Source organism: Condylostylus longicornis, unplaced genomic scaffold, assembly GCF_029603195.1.
Source record: "Condylostylus longicornis isolate FDR11 unplaced genomic scaffold, ASM2960319v2 ptg000072l, whole genome shotgun sequence".
Classification (NCBI taxonomy): Eukaryota; Metazoa; Arthropoda; class Insecta; order Diptera; family Dolichopodidae; genus Condylostylus; species Condylostylus longicornis.
The window spans coordinates 3,569,376-3,583,792 of NW_026578040.1; the positions used below are offsets into that span (position 1 = coordinate 3,569,376).

The 14,417-nt window shown below is 24.6% G+C and overlaps 1 protein-coding gene across 1 annotated transcript in view; it reads right to left on the bottom strand.

Annotated features, from left to right (window-relative positions):
- The window catches only part of LOC129612500 (hybrid signal transduction histidine kinase K-like), a 159,129-nt gene that overhangs the window by 56,766 nt on the left and 87,946 nt on the right, over positions 1-14,417 (bottom strand). Inside the window, exons 4-5 of the mRNA XM_055526143.1 lie at positions 12,462-12,593; positions 5,286-5,416 (exon numbers count right to left, since the gene is read on the bottom strand). Coding sequence (XP_055382118.1) covers positions 5,286-5,416; positions 12,462-12,593 — 263 coding nt within the window. The remainder of the gene's footprint in view (positions 1-5,285; positions 5,417-12,461; positions 12,594-14,417) is intronic.

Consider the following 14,417-nt stretch of genomic DNA (forward strand, 5'->3'; position numbering starts at 1 on the left):
CTAAATTATCAGCAATCTAATGACGCTGTTCAGCTCTAAATTTACATATAATATTTATAGTATATTCTGAAGGAGAAATGCAAAAAATAAAACATAAAACGTAAAGCATCAGGTATTTAGATATGCATGTATATAAAGTTATTATTTATGTATATGGATGCTGCAATTATGTAGCTATGTATGTATAGATGTGTATGTGATTATTCTTCTTCTCTAATTTTGCGATAATAATATTCCTCGAAGTCTCCCATTTCCTTTATGTTGTTTTAACCGTCTCTGTAGTACAATTATTTAAAAAATAAAATGGTAAGCGTAAAAGTACATATAGACGAAATGAATCACAATATTGTAAATACAGCTAGAGCTATTTACATAAAAATAAATAGTTATATTATGATGATCAAAATAAAGATAATAAAAGTAGGAGCAGCGATAAACAACAGCAACAAATTCAAGTTAGAAAGCAATTCTAAGTATGGTTAAGGTTAAGCACTTAAAGATATAACGGTCTTACATTACTCATGTATAATATGCTCTATGAATTTTTAAAGACCAAAGTTAACCGTTTTAAATTGATTTTTAAAATATATTTATATATTTTATTCTAATAGTTTTTATGGTATTTTTATAGATTTTTTTTAAGATTTAATTTATTTTGCATTTAGTCTTTATACCTACAGTTACGAGTATTAGTCTTTGTATTGACGTCATTAAATATTAAAAAAGAACATTAAATATTTTAGGAAAAATTTCTCATAGAAAAATCTGGGAGTTTCTTTAAAATATTAAAGTATTAAGGAGGAAGCGAGGAAAATGTTTTTAATATTACGTTTGAATTATTCGGTGAATTGAAATTAAAAATGTGCTCCGGTTGTTTTATACGTAACGCACATACTATTACGTGAAAGTCTAGAAAAATATAAGAAATGCTTATGTGAAGTTCTTACGTTTAGGAACGTGAAAGTCTAACGATTTTATAAATATAAGAAATTCTGACTAGTCTACTAATGAAAAGCATTACAGGAACATTATTTAAATTTTGTGAAAAAAAGCTATATCTTCGTCTATTATAGAGTAGGTTCTTTTAGGTCGTGCCAGAGTAAAGAAATTTTATGTTTCGAACACATTTTGTTTCATCTTGTACTAAAAGCACCGATGCCATGTTTTAAAACTAATAGGCCCATAAAGTATTTAATCGTTGGAAAATATAGTATGGGAAATGATTTTTTCTAGGATTAAAATTCAATCGCTTTTATGAATTTTACTTAACAGCACAATAAAATTTCATCCCCCTTGTAAGGTTCGTATTCAATAACAACTCTAATTTTAACATTGCGTTTCGTTTTTTCTCTTATATAAGTAAAGAGAACATTAGAATCTTAAAATTGCAATTTTATGGGCATTAAAATTTGCAATTTATTATTATTTTTTATGCTTTCTCTTGTTAACTTAAATCTTAAATTGAAATTTATTACATTTGTTGTGCGGTACTTGCAAACCCTTAAAACTATGCTAAAAATAAAAATAATAAAAAATAAAGAAAAATAACAAAATCAAAAACAGAAACAAATAATAATGCAAGGTCTCTTGATTCTTGATTTCAAGAGAGGAACAAATTAAAAACTCTGAGAAAACTGTTTTTTTTTTTTTTTTTATTTTCTTTTTTTCTACATACAACCCCCTATTTCTTGGCTATTTGAGAAAAACGTAAAAAATAATTTTTTCCTACTTTTATTTACAATTTACCAGAAAGGACTATGCGGGAAACTATGTACAAGTACGATCGAGTATGTTCAAGGTAAAATTTTTTTTTCTTTTTCTGTACACTTACTTATAGGAAAATTAAATCACGTGAAATATCGAGTCACTTAAAAAATATTTATAAAGTTGTATATAATAAGGGTGAATATTTTATGAACACAAAAATTATTTTTAAATCGTACTCGTATTTTGTGAAATATGGGGAAAAATGTATGCATAAAAATTTATACAATATTTTCTTTCTAAAATATTCCTTTAAAAATTTTCGTATTTTGCTAACCTAATAAGCTGCTACAATATTGTTATTTTATGAATACGACTTTTAGAATTAGAAAAACTACCAAGCACTTGAGCACATTAGCAACAAAATGAAAATATTTTTTTTTTATTCTTTTAAAAAAATGTTTTTATAGGGGAAAGCTATTTCTATGTACATATAATATTATTTTTAACTATACTATATATTATATTTATAAAAACCTTTGTGTCTTTAAGTGTATGTCACTTGCTTAGAATTACCTTTAGTAGCTAATGTTGTTATATTGTATTAAAAGAATAAATTGATTTTCAGATATAAATTGTAAATATATTTTAAAAAAAATTGATTTGCAACAATCTATAAAAGATGCCTTACTATAATAATATACGATAATTCTATGTTTCTCATAAATCATTTACGATAATTCTAAGTAGATATGGCGAGTGTCTTTTTCATCTTATAATTGCATTAAGCTTTGTAATTTAATGTAGTTGTTTGTATTCAACAATAATTTTTTTAATGTTGCATTATTTATTGTCTTTCATAATATTATTAAAACTGTGTGTAGGTTCGTCTACCTTATGGCAAATTTCGATTTTTTTTGCAAAGTCTAGAAACCTTGAAATTTACGTTTTCCCTCTCACATTCAGCTTTTACTTATAGTTTTAATCTTTTATTAATATTTGCTAAATATGCATCTATAGTATGATATACGAGAATATGTGGGTTTTTACGGATTTTATAATTTACGAGTATATGCAAAAGCAGACAATATTGCACAATATAAGGTACAATTTATTCTTAAAACTAATCTTAAAAATGTATGTGTTATACAAACATTTAATACGGGAAATATATGAAAAATTTTAGAATTTTTTTAAAAATAGCAACCGACGGATGGAATCAATGCCGTAAGAGTTTTTTCTTATTTCAGAAATGTTTTACAAAAGCAACAAAAATTAAATAATAAATTTAGATTAGAAAAACAACTACAAACGTATTCCTAATTTCACGATTTCGGTATGCCCTGTTAATCATTTTTTGTTCAAAGAGATTATTGTGACATAGATTATATTAACTTGTAATTCAAACTAATATTGTTTTGAATTGTCCGTATAATTTTTTCATAGAAGGTAAATGTAACAAGTACTTTATTTTACTTAAATGTTTGCTTCTATCCCATTCCTTTTCAAATTTATCGTTTCTCAGAATTAATAAAAATTTGCTTTTGCTTTATTTTTATCATTGTTTTTTCACATAATTTCTTTATTTAATTTTATTCATCAATTTGTAGAAATGTTTTACAAAAGCAACAAAAATTAAATAATAAATTTAGATTAGAAAAATAAAAAAAAGAAAAGAAAAAGTGCCGTAAGGTATGCTACCAATAGAGAAATCTATCCACCTATCAATAGACAACATATTTTTTATAAAAAAATTGAATAATCAATTAGAGACATATGATATTTTTTAAAAAAACTCACAGCCCATTAATATTAAAATTAAAAATTTTGTTTAGAAGCTTAAATTTTTTGAAAATTTAAAAGCAATGAAAAACAGAATGGGGCAATATGCGAGCAAGCTAAAATATGCGTATGTGAATTTCACTTAATTCTGATTTTCGTTTAATTTTATGAAACTTTGAGTATTTTAAAATTGCAAAATTAGCTTTGGGAAATAAAGGACATGTAGGAAATTAAAATTTGCATATTGTCACAGATGTTTATGCAAAGTAGAAAAAAATAATATGTAGATATACATATATGTATATTTAATTTGAAATAATAAATTTGCGTTATTCATAATTTTATCTAGAAAATTTTGAATTCTCTTTGATATTTTTGTTTAGTTTACCTATTTCATGTCCCACTGAGCACAATCTACATATATAAAGTTCTTAAAAAAATTGTATATGAAGCCTATAATTTCAAAGAACTGGTTTTTTAAAAATCACTTTTAAATGTTAAATTATGTTTTACATCTTAAAATTATTTTCATGTTATTACATAAAAGAGCTCCAACATATTGTTATTTTTTAAAAAGGATTTCCAAACAGCAATTTATACCATTGATCCAACACTATTTCTGTTCTATACCATTGTTCTACAATGATTAAATCTCAAAAATATTTAATTCAAATATGCTGAATTATCATTATAAAGAAAAAAAAATTAAACAAAAGTAGTAGTTCAAATAATTAAAAATGTCCCCCATAATTATTTTCCACAAAATAAAATAAGTTGAATTGAATAACGTTCTAATACTCCATTTTCTTTCTTCTTTTTTTCTAAAAGAATTTTCAATAGGGAATATGGGTTGATCTTAGATAATGTTAATTAAAATAAATCGAGTCTATTAAATTTAATGACTATATTGAAGGCATTAGAAATAAATGTGGTAATTGTGTGGCAAAAATTTGGGTTTTTTGAAAACAAAAGGAAAGTAAGATTTTTAGAAGAACAAAAGGTGAACATTAAATTCGAAAATTTTTATTTAAATTCAAAATCAATAGATTTTTATCAAATTTTACTTTAAGAATATAAATATTTAGTTAAAAGTCTATTAATATATTGAGTTTATAGAAAAGGGAAAATTTTTATAGAAATTTAATTGAAATTTAATTATTTATTTTAATTTATAATTTTTGATTTTAAGAGGTCTTCTTAAAATCAATTCTTATAATATTTGCAAATATTAGTATTTATACATATTAGTAAGAAGAATATACTTATAAAGGGTGTTTCACATAATTCTGTGGAAGATCTATTTGCAGCAAAAAGTTGTATGGGTGGTACGGAAATTTCGAGTTTTTAAAAGAAATTTAAAAAAAAAAAACAAAAATTGTCACTTTGACGAGCTTTATCTGGAAAGTTATGGCGCATATCAAGTTGATTGTAAGACCGCAAATAAGGAGCAATCAATTGTCTATAAAACAAGTACAATATAGGGTAATATTGCATGATTTTAAAGTTATAAGCATTTGTTTATAAGGAAAAAATCGAGTACCTTTTGCAAAAGGCGGTAAATGGAAACGAGTATATTTACAAACTCCCCCATACAATTTTTTGATGGAAAATAATTAAAAATAAAAAAAAGAAAAGAAAATAATTCTTGAAATTATTTGTCACCTTATGTGAAATACCCTGTATATCATCACAGTATTAGTTAAATTATTTGACATATTTTTATTCAAATGACATTTTATACTCGTATTAAATTGTAAATTTAAAATTACAACTACCTATAGTTAAAAAAGCACACTTACCAATTTTTCAAGTAATGTAGGTAGATGATGTTCACCAGATTTTTTATCAGCATTTTCAACAGAACGAAATAGGGCAGTTAAATTTGTTCCCAAACGAATTGTCACTTCGAAACGAGTTTTGCCAGTCCGATCTGAAAATTAATGAATGACAGAAAATGAATTTTAACAAAATTTTCAAATACTTTGTTATCAAAATATTTAGTGTTTTTTTTTATTTGATTCAACTTTAATAAAAATTTTTTAAAAGATTTTAACATAATTACCATAGTTATACCTAAATCACAAAAATGAGGTTTTAAAAAATTCAAAGGAAATCTGTTTGATTTTCATAGAAAACTCCCGAACTACTGTATTTAGCTTTTCACAGTTTAAATAATATTTATGATCCATCATTTATGAATTTATACATATGTATATAAAGCTATGAATTTTTAGCAGTCTATTAAGAATATTGTTATTATTAACTATACAAACTAAATTAAATGAATGAATATTTTATATTCTGACAAAATTTTATATTCGAAGATTACATTCAAGAGAGTGTAATAAATTATAATAATCATAGATTAATTTTATATTTCATGTAATTTGTTTTCTATAATAATATTATAAAATAATTATGTGAATTAGAAATTTTTTAATTATCATAGAAATTAAGGTAAAATTAAAATTAAATTCAAAAATATATTCTATATATCAACAAAAATGAAAAAAAAAACAAAACGTCATAAGGATAATGAAAATTATATAAAAAACATTAAAATTTATTCATCATTAAACTGTGGCTTTCATCCTTATTACCACAATTTCCACATTTTATAAAATCTTTATCTGCCATTTACCGTTTCAACCTATACTTTGTTTTTTTTTCATATTTTTTTTTTCAACTCATTTTATTTAAATTGCCGTAATTAGTTCTCACAATAATAGTTAAAATATAATTAAATGTAGGTTATATTTAAATTATTATTATATTAGGTGTTTATTTTTATTTTATTTATAAAGTGCTGTATTTTTTTTTTTTTGAGTTTGGCATGGTTGTACACAATTTTCCATTTGAGTTGAGTAATGGTTTGAATTAGTTATAGAATAAATTTTTGTTTTTGGATGTAATTTTAGAACATAAAATTATGGCTGAATTTATAATTTATAAATTTTTGTAGAAAAATTTGGTTACAGTACTCTAAAAAAAATTAAATTTTTCAATTAAGGATTTTGGTTGTTTTATAGAAGGTTTTTCTTTTTGAAATTCAATTTTAAGTTTGGAAATTTTCAAATGGAAAATGGTTTTTAAAGTAGTGGGTACATTTTTAAGTAATGTGCTCAAAAAATTTACAAAAATTTTGGCATCGCGAAACTTGTAATAGTTTGAGCCATAACTGCACTTAAGACAGGTATAATTTTTATCTATATTTGTCCAATAATTTGTTTTCGACTGTATACGAGTACCAGCAATTTGTTTTCGACATAATAAATGCTATTTCTATAGTTTCCTGCATTAATTATTTCTAATGAGGATCCTTCCCATCAAAGAAGAACTTTATTGATTTTCAGGTAAAGAACATAAATTTTTCTATTAAGTAGCCCAAGTGGAAAATAATTAAATTTAGAATGTTATCATAAGTTAGGGTCTCTGCTTTAATGGGAATTTTAATCTCAAAATGTTAGCTGGCAAGTGATTAAAATACGAATAGATGACCTTTTATCACTAAATGTAAATGTTCACTAAAATAAAGCTCAACTTAAATATGATACTTGATTAATTTACATAATGTAAACGTATAAGTCAAGAAATGTCAGCAAAATGAAAAAATAAGATTTGTCTTCGATGTGCAACAAATTAAAGCAATAGAGAGCCAAAAGTAACTCATCTACATACATTAAAACTTGGGGTAGCTTGTTCTAATTTTTAATTTTTGTATGACTAAATTTCAATTGCTTAGTTGAAATTATGATATATCTAAATGATCTACACTTGTAAAACAAATTTTAATAAATAAAATAATTAACAATTTTAAGTATAAATGTGGCGTTCACACCGTAATCTTGCCCATTATTTAGTATTTTAACTTAAATAATTTTACTCGTTCCATGTTAATAATTTATACCGCTGATCATTTGTTCATTACTTACGCTAAATATAATTTATATACATATATGGTTGCATATTCATGCTCACCATTTTATTTACAAATTTATTAATTACAATAATCCTATAATCATAAATGGAATTAAAATGCAAAACAATTCATTTAAATTGAATATTTTAAAACCAATTCATATCTGAATAAATCAGATTTAGTATTGATGTCATAAATTGCAAACACGAAAAAAGTAGAAAACTTATAGGCATATATAAAATATTTTATAATTTAATTAAATTTTTATTATATAAACATCAATATTATTTAGATAATTATTCATTAATAACGCAACAAAATGTAATTAAATTTACTATAACGCATATTTTGTTTTCATTTTAATTAATAATAATTCAATATTGTGGCATTGTGAAAGTTAATTGCATATTATTATCAGAATATTATTGTTAGTGAAACTACTTGATTTCATCGGAAGCATAAATAATGATGTCTATGAAACGCAGTTAATTTAAAATTGTTTACAAAATTTGCAATTTCATTTATTATGCCCGAAAGGAATCGTTACCTAACAATAAATTATCGGTTGTAAAATAATGCTAATTCACAGTGTTTTTTGCTTAAAATAAATTTTTGCTCTATCAGACAATAGTTTTCCAACTCTTTTTCAAATGTTATGCGATTAGGGAAACTTCAACATTTCTTATTAATTTAATATTTCGCACAGATATCTTAAAATTAACGGAACCTCTCCTGCCTTTTCATAATTTTTGAATAAATTTTATTTTCACTGTGTCAACTCCATAAATTAATTAAATTTTTATACAGGTTATTTTTCTACTAACTTTGTAATTGCTAATTTGCACAATATTAAAAAGGGGTTTGTCTGTAAAAAGTGAGAAATTTATCAAAACTTATCCATTTTGTTTCAGCAGAAGTATTTACATATGATTCATATGAATTTAAAATGCCTTTTATATTATTAGAAATAACTTTATTAAGAAGTTTTATTTTTTCATTTTCAGAATTGAACAAAGCTGAGTGTTGCTACTTTGGTACAAATTATTAGAACACCATCAAGATTTAGCCACTTTTTTTTTAATAAGGCATTTTAAGTATGGCATTCAGCAAAATCTTGCCAAGAATGAAATTTGTAAATGATTACAGCAATTCAATGAAAGGACTGTTATTTTTGAATATTCCTTTTCGCATGTTTCATTGTACAATGATAACAAAATATTTTTTTTTACAACTTTCATTTTAAAAATTAAATTCAAGCGAAAAATTTAAACTGGAAAAAGATCATTGTCAATCAAAATATAAAAGTAACAAAAACAAACATAAAGTAAATATAAATCAGTAATGTTTGCGAGGTTGCAGATTTAAAAAAAATGGAAAACTTTATGAATAAGCACTTAACTGTAATAGCACAACAATAGGATATATGCTATGATGGACATGATACTACAAAAGAATTGGTTTTGTTTTTAATATCTTTGTTTGTTTTGATTATTTAAATCAGTGCAAATTTTTATAGTATTTATAGTAAGGATTTTTTAACATAAACAAGAATTATATCCTACACCTTGACGATCTGAATCTAAAAACTTATTTTTGAAATATTAAGAATTAGCTTTTATTGTTGTTATCCTTTGACGTTACCGCATAAAAACTTTACGGATTTGCTTGACCTTTAATTAAACACATGACTCCCAAATCTCTTGAACCAAACTTTATTAATTTTCCGAATATTTAATATTAGCTTTTAGAGTTGTATGGGAGCTATCCTAAACTGTGCAGCCATTCCATTTAAATTTTCAGAATATAATATTTAAATGAAATTATTGGACACCTGTTTACAAAATTTCATATTAATATCTTTATTAGTTTTTGAAATATTTAAAATAAACTCTTTACGTTCCAGTTGCAATATGCTCAGCCCTTGGCAGAAAAGAAACAATACTTGAAAGCTTGATAAAGTTTGATAGATTCATTTTTGAGTTATCGTGGATCGGCAACATAGTTAAAGTACAAATGTGTATACGGTTACAGACGGAAGGTTTAATACTGATATTAAGGTAATAATAATGAGTAGCTCAAAAAACGAGATACATATTTTTAAAAATGAATTTAATGTGTGATGATATAATCCGTAATATTTTGATATTTTGACCAAGAACAATTAGAAACAAGGAGTTAGGAAAGGAAAACTGGTGTGGAATAGGTTTAAAATCAAAAACTAGAAAATTGAAACACAGAAATCCAAAATGAATAAAAACAAACAATATCGTCACGTTGAATTTTCAAAGAGATTTATATCATACTTTGAGAACGTCAGGAACGTTCCATAAAGACAAAGATTTGGACGTTGTTTGTTTATGAGATACAAATTGACTTAAAGATCAGCGCAATAAGAGTTTTGTGAGACCAATAGTAAGACATGGCATACTATTTGCCTTTTATGTCATTTAACTATTTTTAGCCAGTGTACCAATATTGCCTTTTCAAATTACCTGTTAAATCAATTTTGTGTTATATATTTTTGAGTAATATTGTGCCAATATTGTAATATCAGGACAAAGGAGACGAATCAATCATGAAATTTGGTAAGAATTTTATTTTAGTATCTAAGACTTTAATAATAGCTGTTACAAATGAAGAAACACAACAACAAAACTTTATACAAATTGCGTTCATAGTCAAATAAAAAAATGAAAAATAAATAAAATCCAAAATGCACATAACATTTATAGCCATATTTCAATGTCAGTAACTACAATCGCCCAACCAGATGAGTTCTTATCGCATGCTTTGCAATTTTTGTTGTAAAAACAAAACAATGGAAATTGCATTTTCCTTTCAACTATCAAATAATACAATGCCTTTGGCATAGTAAGCAACACAAACATAATTAATGCAGAATCATGTTCTTGATTAATGAAAAACTTTCATATACTTATATGTAGATTATACACTTGTGTGATTTAAAATTTTACAATTAATATTTTTCGTAATAATTTAATGGAAAACAAGTAAAAACGTTTCAGTCGATCTTAACCAACTAAATTATACCCTACACCACAAATTAATTATAAAAACTATACTTTTGAAATATTTAAAATTGTAAGCTCTTATGGTTGTATGGGAGCTTAGCGAACCTGTCAAGATATTTCACCAAAGCCTTTAGAATTTCTTTGGGCTATGATTGGACACATTACATTATTATGATAATATACGAGTATGTATTAGTTTTTAAAATATTTGAAATAGCCTTGTTGAGTCGTATGGCCAGTAGCCGAACCAGTAGCATAATTACAATACCAGCTGTCCTTGAAAGAAAAGAAAAAGTCTTAAATGTTTTGTGGTGTTTGCTTTTTTTTATTCTCGAGTTGTCGCGTCATTTATAATTGACGAAAAATTTTACGCTGACCAAAAAAATGTATAATGCAGCTGAGTCCTTCAAGTGGTTAAGAACTTCATACCAAAGTTAATACTTCTCTATATTCTTCTCTATATAATAAAACGTATAATTTCAAAAAAAAAAACGCATTAGCACGTTGTTTCGTTTCGAGTGCACAGTTTCAAATTTTTCAAAAAATTTTTGGTAGCACGTAATCACAGTGCCGAGTGCTCTTATCAGTCGTTTTAAAGTAATTTGTAAGATCCTAGTGTTACCCAAAAAAATTGTTAGGTCAAAGTTTTTTTAAAATTAAATTTTGTCAATTTTGTTTTATATAGAATTTTAAATAAAAACAATTTAGAAAAAATACAAATTGGTTATTTTTTGTTTCGAAACTACCTATGTGCTGCCATTAAACTTTTTTCCAGAATATTTTTTTATAGAAGCTCTTAGTGCTATTGTGATGATCAGTTCTAAGCCGAAACAAAATAAATTCTTCATTTCTGCCATGAATATTATTACCTACCAATTATTAGAATTAATAAGGTACCAAAATTATTTAATATTTGCATAAAAAATATTATTGACAAAATTAATATTGTGTACAGAAATAAGTTTGGTCTATCAAATATTTGCATTTTATTTAATGGTGGAACCATTAGTAAGTATAAAAAGTTTTGCTTTTAATCATTGTTCAAATATTACTTTTAACATAAATTTAAAATTTACCTTTCAGTTGATAGAAATCCAAATTTTAAAATCTATACTACAGAATGGTGAATTCTGTGGATTTAGTTTGATTGCCGTAAATTTTGTTTTTCTCAATATTAAAAGAGTATTCATTCAGCAAATAGCTTATATTTCAATATTGACATTTTGTTATCATGTATGGAATTTGTCAACTTATTATAGTTGAATTGAAAAACACAAAATTTGATACATCTACATAGCTAATTATAATTTTCACCAAATACATTTTCTAAATAAAATAATTTTTTTTTTTAATTTTTTTTGTATTTTAAGCAAAACTGTAATTAATTCGTTGCGTTAACCCTTCTCGTATCTGAAAATTAAGTTTAACATAAAACATGCTATGTACTACATCATTTTTGCACATTTTTATCAAAATGCAGTCGTTATGTAGCTTTTGACGGTTCAAAAAAGAAAATACTATCAAATAGAAACTACTATCAAGTACTTTTTATAAACTTACGTTAAAATAAACTATACAGGTACACAATGTGTACCTCTGTGCAATTACATAAAATTTTTTTTTTCATATAACGCGAAATATTGTCTTCATTATTTATTTAATATGCATTTTATGTAGAAAGTAGTAATTTTTTAATTTCGGATACCCGTGGGCGATTCCTAATTATTGAAATTGAAACATAATCTTACTGTAGACATACTGAGGAGACATAAACGAGGAGATGTACACTCCCGCACAAACAATTCCTTTAAAAAATTCGAAAGAGAAAAATGTTGTAACATGGATTCTATAATGGTCTGATAAGAAAGCTACTAACAAGGACCAAACATTAAAATTCAAATATTGTTTATGCAAATTCTTACGAAGTGAGAAAAATCTTGTCGTAGACTCTTAAAAATTTCGTATACGCATAATATCATATACTTTTATATGTTGTATTTGTAATTATTATTTTTAATACTTACTTGTATGCTTTTCATTTGTATTTGGTGACGTCATCTTCGTTATATTACATTTACAACCATTATTCATTGCTCTAACAGCATCATTTTGTAAACACAAATGATGACATTGGGCTGACTTATTCAAATTGCAACCTACGGAATTGAAAAGAAGAAAAAACATTTTTTTAATGAGGAATTTTTTATAATACAAAATATTAAAAATAAATTGTAAGAGGGTATCGATCGAATCTTGAAAATAAATTTAATTTTTATAAAAAAAAAAAAGAAAAAAAATTATTTTAGTGCTAATGATGCGAAAAAATAACTGAAAGTTAAAATAATTTTTTTCTCAATAACAAAAATTACAATGACTGTAAGAAGATTAAAAAATGTATTGTGGATGAAATTTGCATTGATTTAAAACGGTCTTTTTTTGCCATTAAAACTCTTTTTGAAGTCGTTTCCTGAACATTAAATTAAAAGTGAACAAAATGGCTTTTCACACTGTGGATTAAAAGTTAAAGTTAGCAACATGGTATAACAAAGTCTTACACAGGGTTTTTTACTAAATTTCAGTTTTTGCGTAATGATATGAACAGTGTAATGCAAAGATGCACTCAAAATTCCTCTTAATTTATTTTTTTTAATAACAAAAATTTGTTTTGGAAAGAATTTACTAGTTTTCTGAATCCTCCTTTTCTGGGTCATAATATTTTTTTTGTTTAAAATTTTAGAAAAATGAATTTTTGAAGAAAAATAACTAAAGTTTAAAAGCGCCTATACAACCACATGTCGAGGACCAGTGAAAATAGATAAGTTGGAACGAACTTTAATGAAGCCTTTGTTTAAGTTGAACAGAAACCTCGATCCCTTTATTGGAATTCCTCTTAACCCAATAATTAATAAATAATTAAAACGGATATTCTCATGATTTTTCAAGGATGTTCAAGTTATACCTACTAACGTTATAAAATATTTCTTGAAATAATTTTATTGAAAATTGTAGAGCAGGCCATAAATCTTCATGATCACCATGTTTGTAACATACAGGTATACAATAGGAGACTTAATATTATAGTATCATAGACACAGCAATGTAAAATTTACATAAAATCTCATTAAAATTCAAATTCAAATATACATCCTTGATTTACATCCCTATTAAGTTCAAAGTAAAGCAAAATGAAAATATTTATATGTACATATTTATGTGCATAAATATTTATATATTGTATGTAATGTGAAGCTAAGATCATTTATTATTATATATTGCTTTCGTTACAGATTGTACCAATAAGTAATAAGATTTATTTCTTTTCTACAGTTATTCAGATATGTATACAAATATACAAATAGATGGCATATTATGTATAGTAATATTGAAGAAATTCTAAGTGTAATGTACACATCTATCATCATTATTTTATGTGTACAATAAAAATTCATGACTTAAACACTTTTAAGTACTAATGTAGTATGTTTGTTGCAATATAATTAACAAATAATATAATATGTAGGTATTCTATTTTGAATTATTGTGTGATTGTGAAAGCAATATATAGGTACATAAAATAAAATTTTATTAGTAATAGACTTATAATGTTTCATTCCTTGAAGTTGTTTGATAAAGAGAATCGTACTGAATATATTTCTTGTGCAAAGTTTGAAATATGAGGCGGTATTAATAGGAAATTTCACATAATTTTTATTTCAATTTAAATTTTTTACAAAATTTTAGTACCATTTTGGAATTTTCTATATATCAATAGTCCTAGAATAAAGTAATTATTTTATAAATACAATTTTCTAATGAGAATTTTAATATTGAGTGGGCCCAATTATTCAAAAAGTTGAAGTTTTAATAAAAAATATAAAATAAAGCAGGAAAAAATTAAAAGGATTAATTTATTTAAAATCAAAAGTACTCTTTCTTTTTCCAAAAAAAGGAAATGCAGAACTATATGGGGAGCTGAAATT